The sequence below is a fragment of the Passer domesticus genome, chromosome 29 (genome assembly GCF_036417665.1).
Source record: "Passer domesticus isolate bPasDom1 chromosome 29, bPasDom1.hap1, whole genome shotgun sequence".
Taxonomy (NCBI): Eukaryota; Metazoa; Chordata; class Aves; order Passeriformes; family Passeridae; genus Passer; species Passer domesticus.
The window spans coordinates 379,230-396,446 of NC_087502.1; the positions used below are offsets into that span (position 1 = coordinate 379,230).

Here is a 17,217-nt window from a genome sequence, read left to right on the forward strand (position 1 = left end):
CTGTGCTGTGTCACTGATGTCACTGGGAGCACTGGGATGGACTGTGCTGTGTCACTGGTGTCACTGGGAGCACTGGGACATGCTGTGCTGTGTCACTGGTGTCACTGGTGTCACTGGGATGGACTGTGCTGTCACTGGTGTCACTGGGAGCACTGGGACATGCTGTGCTGTGTCACTGGTGTCACTGGGAGCACTGGGATGGAGTGTGCTGTCACTGGTGTCACTGGGAGCACTGGGATGTGCTGTGCTGTGTCACTGGTGTCACTGGGAGCACTGGGATGGACTGTGCTGTCACTGGTGTCACTGGTGTCACTGGGATGTGCTGTGCTGTGTCACTGGTGTCACTGGGAGCACTGGGATGGACTGTGCTGTCACTGGTGTCACTGGGAGCACTGGGACATGCTGTGCTGTGTCACTGGTGTCACTGGGAGCACTGGGATGGACTGTGCTGTGTCACTGGTGTCACTGGGAGCACTGGGACATGCTGTGCTGTGTCACTGGTGTCACTGGGAGCACTGGGATGGACTGTGCTGTGTCACTGGTGTCACTGGGACGTGCTGTGCTGTGTCACTGGTGTCACTGGGATGTGCTGTGCTGTGTCACTGGTGTCACTGGGAGCACTGGGATGGACTGTGCTGTGTCACTGGTGTCACTGGGAGCACTGGGATGGACCACACTGGGGTTCCTGCGAGCCGGGGGTCAGCCTGAGGCACGTTACTGGTGTCACTGGGAGCACTGGGAACCCTTCCCTCTCGGTTGTTTGGTTTCCATGGCGACTCCCCAAACACGGGCGGGGGCGGCTCCCCTGGGGGGGGCGGGGAGGGCGTGGCCCAGGCCCCGCCCCCGGCCCCGCCCCCCCCCCCGGGCCACCCCGCCCGACCCAGAGCGAGAGCGCGGCGGGACCGGCCGGAGGTGCTGGGGCGCCCGGGGGGGCTGGGGGGGCGCTGGGGGCACAGCAGGGTCCGGGGGAACTGGGGGAACTGGGGGGTAACTGGGCGGGGATGGGCAGGACTGGGGGCACGGAGAGAACTGGGGGAAACTGGGGGGGATTGAGGGCACTGGGAGGGACTGGGGGGCACTGGGAGAGCTGAGAGGGGCTGGGAGGGACTGGGAGGGACGGGGGGGAACTGGAGGCACTGCGGGAGCAGGGGGAACTGGGGGGAACCGGGGGGCCGCTGGGGGAAGTGGGGAGGGACTGGGAAGGTACTGGGGGAACTGGGGGGCACTGTGGGAGACTGGAGGAACTGGGTTGCACCGGGGGGCTCCATGGGCGGCTCTGGGGGAACCGTGGGAATTGGGGGACTGAGGGGGACTGGGAATCACCGGGAGTTACTGAGCGGGTCACTGGAGGTGACTGGAGAGTCACTGGGGGTTACTGGGAGGTGCTGTGGTTTGGGATGTCTGTGTGTCTGCAGGAATGTCCCCCGGGTGTCCCTCATGTCCCCCACAACTGTGCCTGTGTTGCCACGGGTCTCCCTGTGCCCCCCTCGTGTGTGTCGCCGTGTCCCTCAGGTGTCTCCAGAGATGTTCCTGTGTCCCCTGCTGGTGTGCATGTATCCCCGAGGATGTCCCCAGTGGTGTCCCCACTGTGTATGGGTGTCCCCTACGGATGTCTCTCTTCCCCCTCTGTGTCACTGGGGTGTCCTCCAAGATGTCCCTGTCCCCCTGCATCCCCCCACCGGTGTCCCCTGTGCTTCATGTGTGACCCCAGGGTGTCTCCCCCTCCTCCCCGTGGGTTGTTTCCCTCGGACGTCCCCGTCGCTATGTCCCTATGTCCTTTATTGGTGCCTGTGTGTCCCCACGGATGTCCCCATGGATGTCCCTCCCTGTGCCTGTGTGCCCTAGCTGCCTCCACAGGTGTCCCTGTGTCCCCCCAACGTGTGCCTGTGTCCCGCCATGGGTGTCCCCACAGCTGTCCCTGTGTCTCTCCACGGTGTCCGTGTTCCCTCTGGGTGTCCCCATGTCCCCCTGCTTTCCCCCAGGACGATGCCGGTGACCCTGGAACTGCGGCTCCTCCTGCTGGCACTGGCGCTGCGGGGGGAGGCAGTGTCCGCCTCCGTGTCCCCCCCCGAGTCGCCCTCCGTGTCCCCTGCCACGTCTCCCCCCGAGTCGCCCTCCGAGCCGTGCGGGGCGGCGCTGGCGGATGTGCTGAGGCGGCTGCGGGAGCTCGAGGGACACGTGCAGGCACTGAGGGGACACTGTGGGGACAAGGGCGGACCCCAGGCCGGGACAGGTAACAGGGGAAAGTGGGGAGAACACCGGGGAGCCCCAGGCTGGGACAGGGGAACACAGGGAGGGGGACACAGGGGACATGGGGGAACATGGGGCTCATGGGAACAGTGAGGGGACATGGCAGAACCCGAGGCTGGGACAGGTAACAGAGATTAGTGACATGGAGGGGACACAGGGGCAGGCGAGAATGAGGGACAGGCGGGACATGGGGGGTCACTGGGGAGTCATTGGGGGGTCCTTGGGGAGTCACTGAGGTGGTTATTGGTGGGGACATTGGGGTCATGATGGTCCTTGTGGTCATTGGGGGCATCAGTGGGGGTCCAGCTGGGGGTCAGTGGGTGTCACTGCTGGGGTCAGTGGGTGGTTACTGGGGTGGCACTGCTGGGGTCAGTGGGACGTTACTGGGGTGTCACTGCTGGGGTCGGGGGTGTCAGTGGGAGGGATCACTGGGGGGGGGTCACTGGGAGGTCACTGGTGGGTGATGGGGGGGGTCACTGCCAGGGTTAGCGGGGGTCACTGGGAGGTCACTAGGGGTGTAAAAGGGGGCCAGTGCAAGTCACTGGCAGCCATCAGGGTCACTGGGGGGGGTCACTGGGGGATCGGTGGGGGGTCACTGGGGGTGTCACTGCTGGGGTCAGTGGGAGGTGATTGGGGGTGTAGAAGGGGGCCGCTGTGAGTCGCTGGGGGTCGCTGGGGGTGTCACCGGGGTGTCATTGGGGGTCACTGGGGGTGTCACTGGGGGGTCGCTGGGGGTGTCACTGGGGGTCACTGGGGGGTCACTGGGGGTGTCACTGGGGTGTCATTGGGGGTCACTGGGGGGTCGCTGGGGGGTCACTGGGGTGTCGCTGGGGGGTCACTGGGGGGTCGCTGGGTGTCTTTGGGGTTTCACTGGGGGTCGCTGGGGAGGTCACTGGGGGGTCGTTGGGGGTCACCCCTGTGTCCGTGTCCCCCCAGGCCGCTCGGTGCAGCTCTGTGCGCCCCCTGCCGGCGGCGGCTGCGCCTGCCCCGCCCCCTCGGGCGAGGCCCCGCCCCCGGCCCCGCCCCCCGCGTGCCCGCGCGGCTGCAGCGACCAGGGCCGGTGCGAGCGCGGCCGCTGCCGCTGCTTCCCGGGCTTCGCCGGCCCCGACTGCGCCGTGCGCGCATGCGCGCCGGGATGGGGCGGCGCGCGCTGCGACATCGGTGCGTCCCGGTACCCCCGGTACACCCGGTACCCCCCGGTACCCCCAGTGGCCCCGGTACCCCCCGGTACCCCCGGTACCCCGGTACCCCTCGGTGCCCCTCGGTACCCCCGGTAACCCCCGGTAACCCCAGTGCCCCCGGTGCCCTCGGTACCCCCGGTAACCCCCGGTGCCCCCGGTACCTCCGGTATCCCCGGTACCCCCGATACCCCCGGTACCCCCAGTGCCCCTCGGTGACCTCCCGTCTTCCCCACCTCGTGCTCCCCCTGGGGCGCCCGCGCGTGCCCCTGGATGGGAGGGGTACCTGCTGTGCCGTCGGTGGCTGCCCAGTGCTCCCGGTGCCCCCCAGTGCTCCTCCAGTGACTTCCCAGTGCTGCCACCTCAGCGCTCCCAGTGTTCCCCCTCCTCCCCTCCTGCGTGCACCAATGCTGTGTGCAGCCCTGCTGTGGCACCAATGCATACTCAAGTGTTCGCCAGCGCCCTTCAGAGTTCCTGCAGTGCTCCCATCCCAGTGCTCCCAGTACACCCCCGCTGCTCTCCCCGTCCAGGCGGGCTCTCGTGCCACCTCAGTGTGTCCCCAAGTGTCCCTGTGTGCCACTCCCAGTGCCCCTCAGTGCCGCCTCGTGCCCCATCCCTGAGTGGCCCCATCCCGTTGTGTCCCCAGCGTGTCCTAGGGTGTTCCCAGCATGTGTCCATCCCCTACACGCCCCATCCCAGGGTGTCTCTGTGGTGTCCCCATCCCACGGGTGTCCCCATGGTGTCCCTGCACTGTCCCCTCAGAGGTGCCCTGGGTGACACCACGATTGGCCTCCCGCACCCCAACGTCCCTGCGCATCACCTGGCCCCAGCCCCTCATTCCTCCTGATGGCTACCGAGTGACACTTGTCCCCCTGGTGAGTAGGACACTGGAGACATGTGGGTGGGGGCACTGGGATGGGACAGGGACAGGAGGGGATACACAGGGGAACAGGGACATGGAAGGGGCAAGACCCCAGTGCCACCCGTGTCGCCACAATGGGAAGACCCCAGTATGTCCTGAAATCATCCCCATGTGTCCCCAAGGCGTCCTCAATGGTATCCCCTACGTGTTCCAAGTGTGTATAAGCCCCCACAATGTGTCCTAAACATGTGCCCAGTGCATCCCCCCAGCATGACCCCAACGTGACCCCAGTATGTCCCAGTGTGTCCCCAGTGTTCCCTGTTGTGTCTCCACCACGTTCCTGGTGTGTTCCCATGGCGTCCACAATGTATCCCTCAACACACTCCCAATGAGTCACCACACTGTCCTCACTGTGTCCCCAACAAGTCTCCAATGTGTCCCTCAAGTTCCCAACACGTTCCTAAGGTGTCCCCAGTGTGTCCTCAATGTGTCCCCAGTGTCTCCCCGTGGTGTCCCCGTGGTTTCCCCCCCATCCCCTCACACTGTCCCCGTCCCCAGGATGACCCTGTGGCCATGACAACGCACGAACTGCCCAGCTCTGCTGTTGCCTTCTCAGTGACAGGGCTGTCTCCAGGCCGCCCCTTCGAGCTGCTGGTCCAGGCCCGGCGGGGGCCGCACCTGGGGGCACCCGGGGTCCTGCGTCTGCGCACAGGTGGGGACACTTGGGGACACCACAGGGAACAGGGAAGGGGGTGGGGCGACAGGAACAGGGGTGAGGGTGGGAGTGGCATGGGGATGAGGATGGAGAGAGCCTGGGGTCCTGCACCTGTGCACAGGTGGGGACGCCTGGGAACAAGGCAGCGGGCACAGAGATGGAGTTAGGGACACAGCAGGGACAGGAATGGGAGTGGGGATGGAAGGAAAGGCATGGGGACGGTGGGTGGCATAGGGACAGGGACAGGGACATGGTGTACAGGCAGTGGGAATGGGGATGGCACAGGAATGGGGACAGTGATGACATGGGGTCACCATGGGGGCAGGGACAGCAAGAGGACAAGGATGGGGTGGGGACTGGCATGGGCATGGAGACAGTGGTAGCACAGTGTCATCGTTAAGGGGACAGCCTAGATGTGTGATCAGGAGCGTCACGGGGTGGTGACAGCATGGGGACAGTGTGACATTGAACAGAGATGGGCTGGCACAAGGATGGGGTTGGGGATGGTGATGGCAAAATCAAGGGGGTGGGGACAAGGATGGGAACAGGGATGCCAGGGAAAGAGGGATAGGGTTATAGCCATAGGCATGGATACAGGGGGTAAGATGGACATGGGGACAGGGGTGGAGATGACCCAGGGATTGGGACAGGGATGTCTCCCAGGGACTCTCTGTGACAGATTGGTGACATGGGTCCCCTTTGTTCCACAGCACTCATCCCGTCTGTGCCTCACTATGAGGGGTCCCCGGGGTCGCCTCAGGGCTCCCTGGGGTCCCCAGCAGTGGCACCATCAGTCCGAGGGCCCCCAGAGTCCCCAGGATCCCCAGGGTCACTGGGGTCCCCAGGGTCACACGTGTCACCCGTATCACCAGACTTGTCCTTGGGGTCACCCGGGTCTTTGGGGTCACCAGCACCCCACAAGGTTCCAGCATCTCCAGTAGCTCGAGGGTCCCTGGGATCCCCAGCACCTGCAAGGTCATCAGTGTCACCAGAATCCCCAGAGTCACCAGCATCACCAGAATTCCCAGGATCATCAGTGTCACCAGATTTCTCAGTGTCCCCAGAGTCCCCAGAGTCTCCATTGCCCCCAGAGTCCCCAGAGCTGCCATGGTCCCCAGAGTCCCCAGTTTTTCCAGGGTCTCCTCCACCCCCGTGGTCCCCAGTGTCCCCGTGGCCCCCACTGTCCCCAGGCATCCCCTCCCTGCAGGACCTGGTGGCCCGGCTCTCCACGTACAGTGGATCCCTGCTCCAGCGTCTCGAGAGCCACCTTCGGGCCACCAACTTCCCACTCCGTGGCAACCAGACAGTGCCAGGGGTGGCCCGTGCCATCCTGGCCTACATCCTGCGCCGGCACCCAACCCTTGGGAGAGGACAGGGACCCACAGGTGGATGTCACGGCGGGGACAGAGCCAGGGGGGTGTGGGGACACTGGGGAGGGAGAGCGGGGAAAGGATGCCTCAGGGATGGAGGGTACAAGGGGAGGGACATCCTGGAGAGAGGAACAGGGGGAATGGGGAGAAAGGAACATCACAGTGAGGGGAATGCAGGGAGGTGGTTGGGGAGATTGTGGGAGTGGGACAGGACAGGGAAGGAACATTCCAGGGAGGGTAGGATGGAAGGGATGGGAGAAGGGGAACAGGGAAGATGGGGAGGATGGGTGGAAGGGACATCCTGAGAAGGAGGAGGATACAGGAATCAGGGGGAAGGACATCCTGGGGAGGGAAATGAGAGAGATGGGGTGGCGGGGCTGTCCTGTAACACACTCTCTGGGGGCAGGGGAAGGTGGAAACCAGGAGCCAGTGCTGGAATGGGGGGACATGGATGGGATGAAGCTGATGGAGCCATGGACGGACGTGGGGAAAACAGGTACTGATGTGGGGGTGATGGATGGGATGAGCGCAGGTGTTGCACTTGATGACCCTTGTGGGTCCCATCCAATTCAGAAGATTCTGTGATTCTGTGATACCTGGGATGGAGAGAGGAGGAATGGATGGATGGATGGATGGATGGATGGATGGATGGATGGATGGATGGATGGATGGATGGATAGCACATGGATTGGAGAGATGGAGAGCCTGATGAATGGAGACATGAATGCAGGAGGGGATGGAGGGATAAGGGAGGGATACATGGAGGGAGGGCGGGAAACATGGATGGCCATGTGAATGGACAGACAGATGCCTGTGCCCACACTGTTCCCTCTCCATTGCAGTCAAAACCGAGCCAGAAGAGCTGCGTCCATCCCGGCCAGTCCTGGGTGACCTCAGTGTCACCAGCATCACCCCCAGCACCATGCAGCTGCAGTGGAATGTCCCTGAGGGCTCCTTTGACTCCTTCATGCTGCAGTACCGGGATGCCCAGGGCCAGCCCCAGGCCCTGCTCATCGATGGCAGGTCCCACTCAGTGACAGTGCCGGGGCTGTCCCCTTCTCACCGGTACCGCTTCCATCTCTATGGGCTGCGGGGTGAGAAGAGGATTGACCGTGTCTCCATTGATGTCATCACAGGTGAGGGTGGATGGATGAGTAGATGATGGATGGAGGGATCAATATATCCCATCCTATCCTCACCTGCTATCAAGAACCCACTGACATCATCATCACACATCATCATCCATCATCCATCACCCATCCGTCCACCCAAGCTGTCCCCAGTTTCCCCCAATCCCAAGTGCACCAGCTTGGGGATGGAGGACAGGTAACAGCACAATAGGGTGGATAGATGGCTGGAGGGAGGGAGGGAGGGAGGGAAGGAAGGAAGGAAGGAAGGAAGGAAGGAAGGAAGGAAGGAAGGAAGGAAGGAAGGAAGGAAGGAAGGAAGGAAGGAAGGATGGTGACTATGATGGGTAATGATGGATGGTGATGATGATGATGATCAATGGTGAATGGATGATGGGTGTTGGGGCAATTTGCTGGAGGTTTGATGTATCGAATCAGTGGTTAGGTTGCTGGATGATCCAAATGAGTGAGACGTTAAAGAATCAATTGAAAGGAAAGGTGCCTGCAAAGAACCGTGCTTAAATGGATGAGATGACGATGAAAGCCAGAATGAATGATCCAGGACATGAAAGTGTGGATGGGTGTTTGGATGGACACACCTATCACCATCCCCTCTCCATCACAGCTGCAGAAGAGCCAGAGGAGCTGTCCTTGCCCTCAGAGGAGCCCCAACATGAGAAATCCCAAACTGAGGCCCCTGCATCTGATGCATCCCCAGCACAGGCAGCACTGGGGGAGCTGAGAGTCACCAGCATCAGCCCCGACTCTGTGCAACTGCAGTGGAGCATCCTCGAGGGCTCCTTTGACTCCTTCATGCTGCAGTACCGGGATGCCCAGGGCCAGCCCCAGGCCCTGCCTGTTGATGGAGAGTCCCACTCAGTGACGGTGCCAGGGCTGTCCCCATCCCGCCGGTACCGCTTCCACCTCTATGGGCTGAGGGGCAGGAAGAAGATTGATCATGTCTCCACCGAGACCATGACAGGTAAGGGAGAATGGTCAGAGGGGGGAGGGTGGGTAGATGGATGGATGAAGAATGATGGGTAGGTGGAAAGATGGAGGGATCAAGGGATGGAGGATTGGGTGGGTTGAGGAAGACGTGGAGGAGGTGCAAGAGTGGATGGATGGATGGATGGATGGATGGATGGATGGATGGATGGAGCATCATAGTTGTTGGGGGCATTTTCTTGGTGGTTTGACATATCAGAGCAGTGACTGGGTGGTTGGATGACCCAGTACAAGGTGAGATTAAAGAACAAGTTGAAGGAAAAGGTGTATGGTATGTTTGTGAATGAATGGATGGGTTGGTTGGTGGGTGGTGGATGTTTGCATGGACACTGCCATTCCCACACCCATCACTATCCACTGTCCACCACAGCTGCAGCAGAGACAGAGGAGCAGCCCCTGCCCTCACAGAAGCCCCAACATAAAAAACCTCGAACTGAGTCCCCAGCATCTGAGGCACCCCTTCTGCAGGCGGTGCTGGGAGAGCTGAGAGTCTCCAGTGTCACACCCAGCTCTGTGCAGCTGCACTGGACTGTCCCCAGTGGCTCCTTTGACTCCTTCACGCTGCAGTACCGGGATGCCCAGGGCCAGCCCCAGGCCCTGCCCATCGACGGGAGGTCAGACTCAGTGATGGTGCCAGGGCTGTCCCCATCTCACCGGTACCGCTTCCACCTCTACGGGCTGCAGGGTAGGAAGAAGATTGACCATGTATCCACTGAGGCTGTGACAGGTGAGGGAGAAGGTCAGGGGGGTAAGGGTCCATAGAGGGAGGGATTAAGGGATGAGGGTATGGGTGGGTGAAGGAAGGGGTAGAGAGGTGCAGGAGTGGAAAGATGGAGGATGGATGGATGGATGGATGGATGGATGGATGGATGGATGGATGGATGGATGGATGGATGGTGTTTGGATGGATTGCATGGATAGATGCACAGTTAAGGTGAGACATGGATGCATTGATGGATGGATTGTTGAATGGACAGAGGAAGAGATGAGGAATGGGTGGATGATTGAAAATGAATGGTGGTTCCTGAGTGAGTTAGTTGGTTGGGTAGATTGAAGGGTAGGGGGATGGTGGGGAATGCATGGATAGTGATGGATGATATATCGATGGAGGGTGGCCTCCTGGGTGGATTGGATGGATGAATGCTGAAGGACACATGTCTGGACAGGTGCACATGCAGCTGAGCCCATGGCTGGTTTTTGCCCTGAGTGAGGGTGTGATTATAGGGGAACAGGGGTGTAAGACTGTATTCAAACCATATTCAAATAGGGTTGTATTCAAGGACTGACTGAAGGAAACAAGGTGGATGGATAAATGAATGGATGAAGATGGATAATGGATGATAGCTGTTGGAGCAGTTTGACCGTGGTTTTACATGTCAGATCAGTGGGGGGGGGTAGTTGGATGACCTAATGCATGGTGAGATTAAAGGAGTTGAAGGAAAATGTGCTTGGTATGAACTGTAGTTACATGGACGGATATATGATGAGTGCTGGAATGAATAGTCCTGCAGATAAAAGTGTAGATGGAAGGATGTATGCATTGATTGGTGGGCAGGGGGATGGATGATTGGAGGGCCACAGGGATTGCCATGCCATCATCCATTGCAGGCGCAGAAGAGCCCGAGGAGATACTCCTTCCCTCAGAAGAGCAAAAACATGAGAAACTTCAAACTGAGAAGCCCCCATCTGAGGCCCCCATGGTGCAGGCGGTGCTAGAGGAGCTGAGAGTTTCCAGTGTCACACCTGACTCTGTCCAGCTGCAGTGGAGTGTCCCTGAGGGCTCCTTTGACTCTTTCACACTACAGTACCGGGATGCCCAGGGCCAGCCCCAGGCCCTGCCCATTCATGGAGGGTCCCGATCGGTGACGGTGCCAGGGCTGTCCCCATCCCGCCGGTACCGCTTCCACCTCTATGGGCTGAGGGGCAGGAAGAAGACTGACCGTGTCTCTATTGACATTATCACAGGTGAGATGGGAGGTCAGTGACATGGATGGATGGATGGATGGATGGATGGATGGATGGATGGATGGATGGATGGATGGCAAGAGATCCCACTCCCATTCCATCCCCAAATGTCAGTGAGCATCCACTGACATGGGCATTGTCCAATCAACCATTGACCCTTCCACTGTCCTGCTGACCAACATTTGCCATCCACTATCATCACCATCATCATCATCATCATCATCATCCATTTATTATCTATCATTATAATCCATAATTTTTATCTACCATGTATGAGCACTACTGCCATCATCATAATTTATAAATCATTATCATCATTCATCAGTCATCTTCCATCCATCTGTTCTTCCATCCACTTCATCTGTCAATGATAGATGGACAAATGAACAGAAGATTGTCCATGGGAAATGGGGTCGGAAGGAACAGAGGTGTGGAGGGATGTAGGAAGCAAGAACGAGAGCTCAATGGATTTGGGTGGAGGTTGGGATGGATGGATGGATGGATGGATGGATGGATGGATGGATGGATGGATGGACGGTCTGGTAAGTAGTGGGATGGACATTTGGAGGGACACAGGCATTTCCACAGTCATCACCATCCCCTCTCCAAAGGAGCTACAGAAGAGCCAGAGGAACCGCCCCTGCCCACAGAGGAACCACAGCATGAGAAACCCCAAACTGAGGCCCCCCCATCTGAGGCCACTCCAGCAAAGGCAGTGCTGGAAGACCTGAGGGTCTTGAGCGTCACCCCCAGCTCTGTGCAGCTGCACTGGACTGTCCCCAGTGGCTCCTTTGACTCCTTCATGCTGCAGTACCGGGATGCCCAGGGCCAGCCCCAGGCCCTGCCTGTTGATGGGGGGTCTCGCTCGGTGACAGTGCCTGGCTTGTCCCCGTCCCATCGGTACCGCTTCCACCTCTATGGGCTGCGTGGAGGCAAAAGGATTGACCATGTCTCTACCGACACTGTCACAGGTGAGGCTGAAGGTCAAAGGGATGGGAGGATCACAAAATGGAGGCATCAAGGGATCCCATGCCCATCACATACTCACCAGCAAGCAGCCATTGACTCAGCACCATCTGATCAACCATCAACCCTTCCACCAACCTATTCACTTGCCCCTTCCATCATCCAACAATCCACCATCAGCAACAGCAACCATCAATTATCCCTTGTCACCCATCATCTTCCTCTACCATGTATCTCCATCACCATCATCCATCAATTATCATGCATCCATCTATCCTGCCATGCTTCCCTCATCCTCTATCCATGATGAATGGATTGAATGATGGATGAATGAAAGATTGTCCATGGGAAATGGGAGTGGGAAGGGTAAAGGCAAGGAGAGATGTGATTAGAAAGAGACAAAGAGATTGATATGGAATTGTCTAGGAGATAGTGTTGTATGTTGAGTGTGTGATGGGAAGAATGGATGGATGGATGGATGGATGGATGGATGGATGGATGGATGGATGGATGGATGGATGGATGGATGGATGGATGATCGAATGGATGGACAAATGGGTGAATGGATAGATTGGTTGGTGCGTGGTGGGATGGACATTTGGAGTGACATGTGGATGCCCTTGCTTTTTACAATTTCCTCTCCAATGCAGCCAGTGAAGAACCCTTGCCCTCAGAGGAGCCCCAGCAGGAGAAGCCCAAAACTGAGTCCCCAGCATCTGAGACACTCCCAGCAAGAGCTGTGCTGGGGGAGTTGAAGGTCACCAGTGTCACACCCGACTCTGTGCAGCTGCAGTGGAACGTCCCTGAGGGCTTCTTTGACTCTTTCACACTACAGTACCGGGATGCCCAGGGCCAGCCCCAGGCCCTGCCAATCGATGGAGAGTCCCGCTCAGTGATGGTGCCAGGGCTGTCCCCTTCCCAGCGGTACCACTTCCATCTCTATGGGCTGAGGGGCAGGAAGAAGATTGACCACATTTCCACCGAGGTCATGACAGGTAAGGGGGGAGGAAGTCTGGGTATAAGAATGGATGAAGAATATTGGATAAATGGAGACATAAAATGGTGATGAGCGGGAGGAATAGGTGTTTGGAGGAAGGAATGAGTGGTGGAGGAGTGGATGGATGGATAGATGGATGGATGGATGGATGGATGGATGGATGGATGGATGGATGGATGGAAGCCAGAATGAATGGTGAAGAATAAGGAAATGTGGAAGTGTGGATGGATGGATGTTTGGATGTAAGCAGCCATCAACATCCCTTCTCCATAGGAGCTGCAGAAGAGCCAGAGGAACTGCCCCTGCCCACAGAGGAACCGCGGCATGAGAAACCCCAAACTGAGGCCCCCCCATCTGAGGCCACTCCAGCAAAGGCAGTGCTGGAAGACCTGAGGGTCTTGAGCGTCACCCCCAGCTCTGTGCAGCTGCACTGGACTGTCCCCAGTGGCTCCTTTGACTCCTTCATGCTGCAGTACCGGGATGCCCAGGGCCAGCCCCGGGCCCTGCCTGTTGATGGGGGGTCTCGCTCGGTGACAGTGCCTGGCTTGTCCCCGTCCCATCGGTACCGCTTCCACCTCTATGGGCTGCGTGGAGGCAAAAGGATTGACCGTGTCTCTGCCGACACTGTCACAGGTGAGGCTGAAGGTCAAAGGGATGGGAGGATCACAAAATGGAGGCATCAAGAGATCCCATGCCCATCACATACTCACCAGTGAGCTGCCATTGACTCAGCGCCATCTGACCAACCATCAACCCTTCCACCAACCTATTCACTTGCCCCTTCCATCATCCATCCATCCATCCAGCATCAGCAGCACCACCCATCAATTATCCATTGTCAAGCATCATCTTCATCTACCATTTATCTCCATCTCCATCATCCTGCTATTGTCATGCATCCATCTATCCTGCCATGCTTCCCTCATCCTCTATCCATGAAGGATGGATTGAATAATGGATGAATGAAAGATTGTCCAGGAGAAATGGGGTGGGAAGGGTGAAGGCATCAAGCCATGTGATTAGAAAGAGACAAAGAGATTGATATGGAAGTGTCTAGGAGGTAGTGTTGTATGTTGAGTGTGTGATGGGAAGAAGGACGGACGGACGGACGGACGAATGGATGGATGGACCATCCAATGAGAGACACATGGGTGAATGGATGGATGGATTGGTTGGTGGGTGGTGGGATGGACATTTGGAGGGACACATGAATGCCAGTGCCCATTACCATCTCTCCAATGCAGCCAGTGAAGAACCCTTGCCCTCAGAGGAGCCCCAACAGGAGAAGCCCAAAACTGAGTCCCCTGCATCTGAGGCACTCCCAGCAAGAGCTGTGCTGGGGGAGCTGAGAGTCTCCGGTGTCACAGCCGACTCTGTGCAGCTGCAGTGGAACGTCCCAGAGGGCTCCTTTGACTCTTTCACACTACAGTACCGGGATGCCCAGGGCCAGCCCCAGGCCCTGCCAATCGATGGAGAGTCCCGCTCAGTGATGGTGCCAGGGCTGTCCCCTTCCCAGCGGTACCGCTTCCATCTCTATGGGCTGAGGGGCAGGAAGAAGATTGACCACATTTCCACCGAGGTCATGACAGGTAAGGGGGGAGGAAGTCTGGGTATAAGAATGGATGAAGAATATTGGATAAATGGAGACATAAAATGGTGATGAGAGGGAGGAATGGGTGTTTGGAGGAAGGAATGAGTGGTGGAGGAGTGGATGGATGGATGGATGGATGATGGAAGCCAGAATGAATGGTCAAGAATAAGAAAATGTGGAAGTGTGGATGGATGGATGTTTGGATGTAAGCAGCCATCAACATCCCTTCTCCATAGGAGCTGCAGAAGAGCCAGAGGAACTGCCCCTGCCCACAGCGGAACCGCGGCATGAGAAACCCCAAACTGAGGCCCCCCCATCTGAGGCCACTCCAGCAAAGGCAGTGCTGGAAGACCTGAGGGTCTTGAGCGTCACTCCCAGCTCTGTGCAGCTGCACTGGACTGTCCCCAGTGGCTCCTTTGACTCCTTCATGCTGCAGTACCGGGATGCCCAGGGCCAGCCCCGGGCCCTGCCTGTTGATGGGGGGTCTCGCTCGGTGACAGTGCCTGGCTTGTCCCCGTCCCATCGGTACCGCTTCCACCTCTATGGGCTGCGTGGAGGCAAAAGGATTGACCGTGTCTCTGCCGACACTGTCACAGGTGAGGCTGAAGGTCAAAGGGATGGGAGAATCACAAAATGGAGGCATCAAGGGATCCCATGCCCATCACATACTCACCAGCGAGCAGCCATTGACTCAGCACCATCTGATCAACCATCAACCCTTCCACCAACCTATTCACTTGCCCCTTCCATCATCCATCCATCCAGCATCAGCAGCACCAACCATCATTATCTACTGTCATTCATCATCTTCCTCTACCATGCATCACCATCACCATCATCCATCTATTGTCATGCAGCCATCTATCCTGCCATGCTTCCCTCATCCTCTGTCCATGAAGGATGGATTGAATAATGGATGAATGAAAGATTGTCCAGGGGAAATGGGGTGGGAAGGGTGAAGGCATCAAGCCATGTGATTAGAAAGAGACAAAGAGATTGATATGGAAGTGTCTAGGAGGTAGTGTTGTACGTTGAGTGTGTGATGGGAAGAAGGACGGACGGACGGATGGATGGATGGATGGATGGATGGATGGATGGATGGATGGACCATCCAATGAGAGACACATGGGTGAATGGATGGATGGATTGGTTGGTGGGTGGTGGGATGGACATTTGGAGGGACACATGAATGCCAGTGCCCATTACCATCTCTCCAATGCAGCCAGTGAAGAACCCTTGCCCTCAGAGGAGCCCCAACAGGAGAAGCCCAGAACTGAGTCCCCTGCATCTCAGGCACTCCCAGCACGAGCAGTGCTGGGGGAGTTGAAGGTCTCCAGTGTCACAGCCGACTCTGTGCAGCTGCAGTGGAATGTCCCAGAGGGCTCCTTTGACTCCTTCATGCTGCAGTACCGGGATGCCCAGGGCCAGCCCCAGGCCTTGCCCATCGATGGCGAGTCCCGCTCAGTGACAGTGTCAGGGCTGTCCCCTTCACAGTGGTACCGCTTCCACCTCTGTGGGTTGCAAGGCAGGAAGAAAATTGATCGTGTGTCCACGGAGGTCATGACAGGTAACGGGAGAGGAAGGCTGGGTAGATCTGTGGATGAAGAATATTGGATATGTAGAGGGTTGAAGGAATGAAGGGATGGAGGAATGGGTGGCTGCAGGAAGGGGTGGAGTGGTGGAGGAATACAGGGAAGGGTGGAATGATGGATGGATGATGAAAGCCAAAATGAATGGTCCAGAATATGGAAATGTTGAAGTGTGGATGGAGAGGTTGGTTGGTAGGTGCTGGTTGGATGTTTGGATGGAAGCAGCCATCACCATGCCCTCTCCATAGGAGCTGCAGAAGAGCCAGAGGAACTGCCCCTGCCCACAGAGGAACCGCAGCATGAGAAACCCCAAACTGAGGCCCCCCCATCTGAGGCCACTCCAGCAAAGGCGGTGCTGGAAGACCTGAGGGTCTCGAGCATCACCCCCAACTCTGTGGAGCTGCACTGGACTGTCCCCAGTGGCTCCTTTGACTCCTTCATGCTGCAGTACCGGGATGCCCAGGGCCAGCCCCAGGCCCTGCCTGTTGAAGGGGGGTCTCGCATGGTGACAGTGCCTGGCTTGTCCTTGTCCCACCGGTACCGCTTTCACCTTTATGGGCTGAGAGGCAGGAAGAAGATTGACCACATTTCCACCGAGGTGGTGACAGGTACGGGGGAAGGTCTAGAGGAGGAAGTGTGGGTGGGTGTATGGATGAAGAATAATGGATATATGGAGAGATGGAGGGATGACGGGACTGCGAAATGGATGATTGGAGGAAGGGATGGAGTGGTGGAGGGATGGAGGAATACAGGAATGAATGGAAGGATGGATGGATGGATGGATGGATGGATGGATGGATGGATGGATGGATGGATGGATGGATGCATGCATGCATGCATGCATGGATGGATGGATGCTAGAATGAATGCTCCAGAATATGGAAGTGTGGATGAATGAGTGGGTTGGTATCAGTGGTGCATGGATGTTTCAGTAGAAGCTGCCATTAGCATCCCTTCTCCATAGGAGCTGCAGAAGAGCCAGAGGAACTGCCCCTGCCCACAGCGGAACCGCGGCATGAGAAACCCCAAACTGAGGCCCCCCAATCTGAGGCCACTCCAGCAAAGGCAGTGCTGGAAGACCTGAGGGTCTTGAGCGTCACCCCCAGCTCTGTGCAGCTGCACTGGACTGTCCCCAGTGGCTCCTTTGACTCCTTCATGCTGCAGTACCGGGATGCCCAGGGCCAGCCCCAGGCCCTGCCTGTTGATGGGGGGTCTCGCTCGGTGACAGTGCCTGGCTTGTCCCCGTCCCATCGGTACCGCTTCCACCTCTATGGGCTGCGTGGAGGCAAAAGGATTGACCGTGTCTCTGCCGACACTGTCACAGGTGAGGCTGAAGGTCAAAGGGATGGGAGAATCACAAAATGGAGGCATCAAGGGATCCCATGCCCATCACATACTCACCAGCGAGCAGCCATTGACTCAGCACCATCTGACCAACCATCAACCCTTCCACCAACCTATTCACTTGCCCCTTCCATCATCCATCCATCCTTCCATCCATCCATCCATCCATCCATCCATCCATCCATCCATCCATGCATCCATCCATCCATCCATCCATCCATCCATCCATCCATCCATCCATCCATCCATCCATCCAGC

General features: G+C 57.9%; 1 protein-coding gene across 4 annotated transcripts in view; it reads left to right on the plus strand.

Moving 5' to 3' along the window:
- Positions 1 to 892: 892 nt before the first annotated feature.
- Positions 893 to 17,217, plus strand: part of LOC135287339 (tenascin-X-like) — a 36,547-nt gene continuing 20,222 nt past the window's right edge. For 3 of the 4 annotated variants that reach the window (XM_064400678.1, XM_064400679.1, XM_064400681.1), the window contains exons 1-19: positions 893 to 912; positions 1,983 to 2,233; positions 3,187 to 3,411; positions 4,191 to 4,303; positions 4,849 to 5,002; positions 5,716 to 6,390; positions 6,782 to 6,871; positions 7,218 to 7,511; positions 8,128 to 8,484; positions 8,878 to 9,234; positions 10,116 to 10,472; positions 11,084 to 11,443; positions 12,089 to 12,433; positions 12,709 to 13,068; positions 13,680 to 14,024; positions 14,263 to 14,622; positions 15,249 to 15,593; positions 15,864 to 16,223; positions 16,580 to 16,939. In XM_064400678.1, coding sequence (XP_064256748.1) covers positions 1,987 to 2,233; positions 3,187 to 3,411; positions 4,191 to 4,303; positions 4,849 to 5,002; positions 5,716 to 6,390; positions 6,782 to 6,871; positions 7,218 to 7,511; positions 8,128 to 8,484; positions 8,878 to 9,234; positions 10,116 to 10,472; positions 11,084 to 11,443; positions 12,089 to 12,433; positions 12,709 to 13,068; positions 13,680 to 14,024; positions 14,263 to 14,622; positions 15,249 to 15,593; positions 15,864 to 16,223; positions 16,580 to 16,939 — 5,704 coding nt within the window. In that variant the 5' untranslated portion in view covers positions 893 to 912; positions 1,983 to 1,986. The remainder of the gene's footprint in view (positions 913 to 1,982; positions 2,234 to 3,186; positions 3,412 to 4,190; positions 4,304 to 4,848; positions 5,003 to 5,715; positions 6,391 to 6,781; positions 6,872 to 7,217; positions 7,512 to 8,127; positions 8,485 to 8,877; positions 9,235 to 10,115; positions 10,473 to 11,083; positions 11,444 to 12,088; positions 12,434 to 12,708; positions 13,069 to 13,679; positions 14,025 to 14,262; positions 14,623 to 15,248; positions 15,594 to 15,863; positions 16,224 to 16,579; positions 16,940 to 17,217) is intronic. The other variant, XM_064400680.1, reaches the window with a different exon arrangement.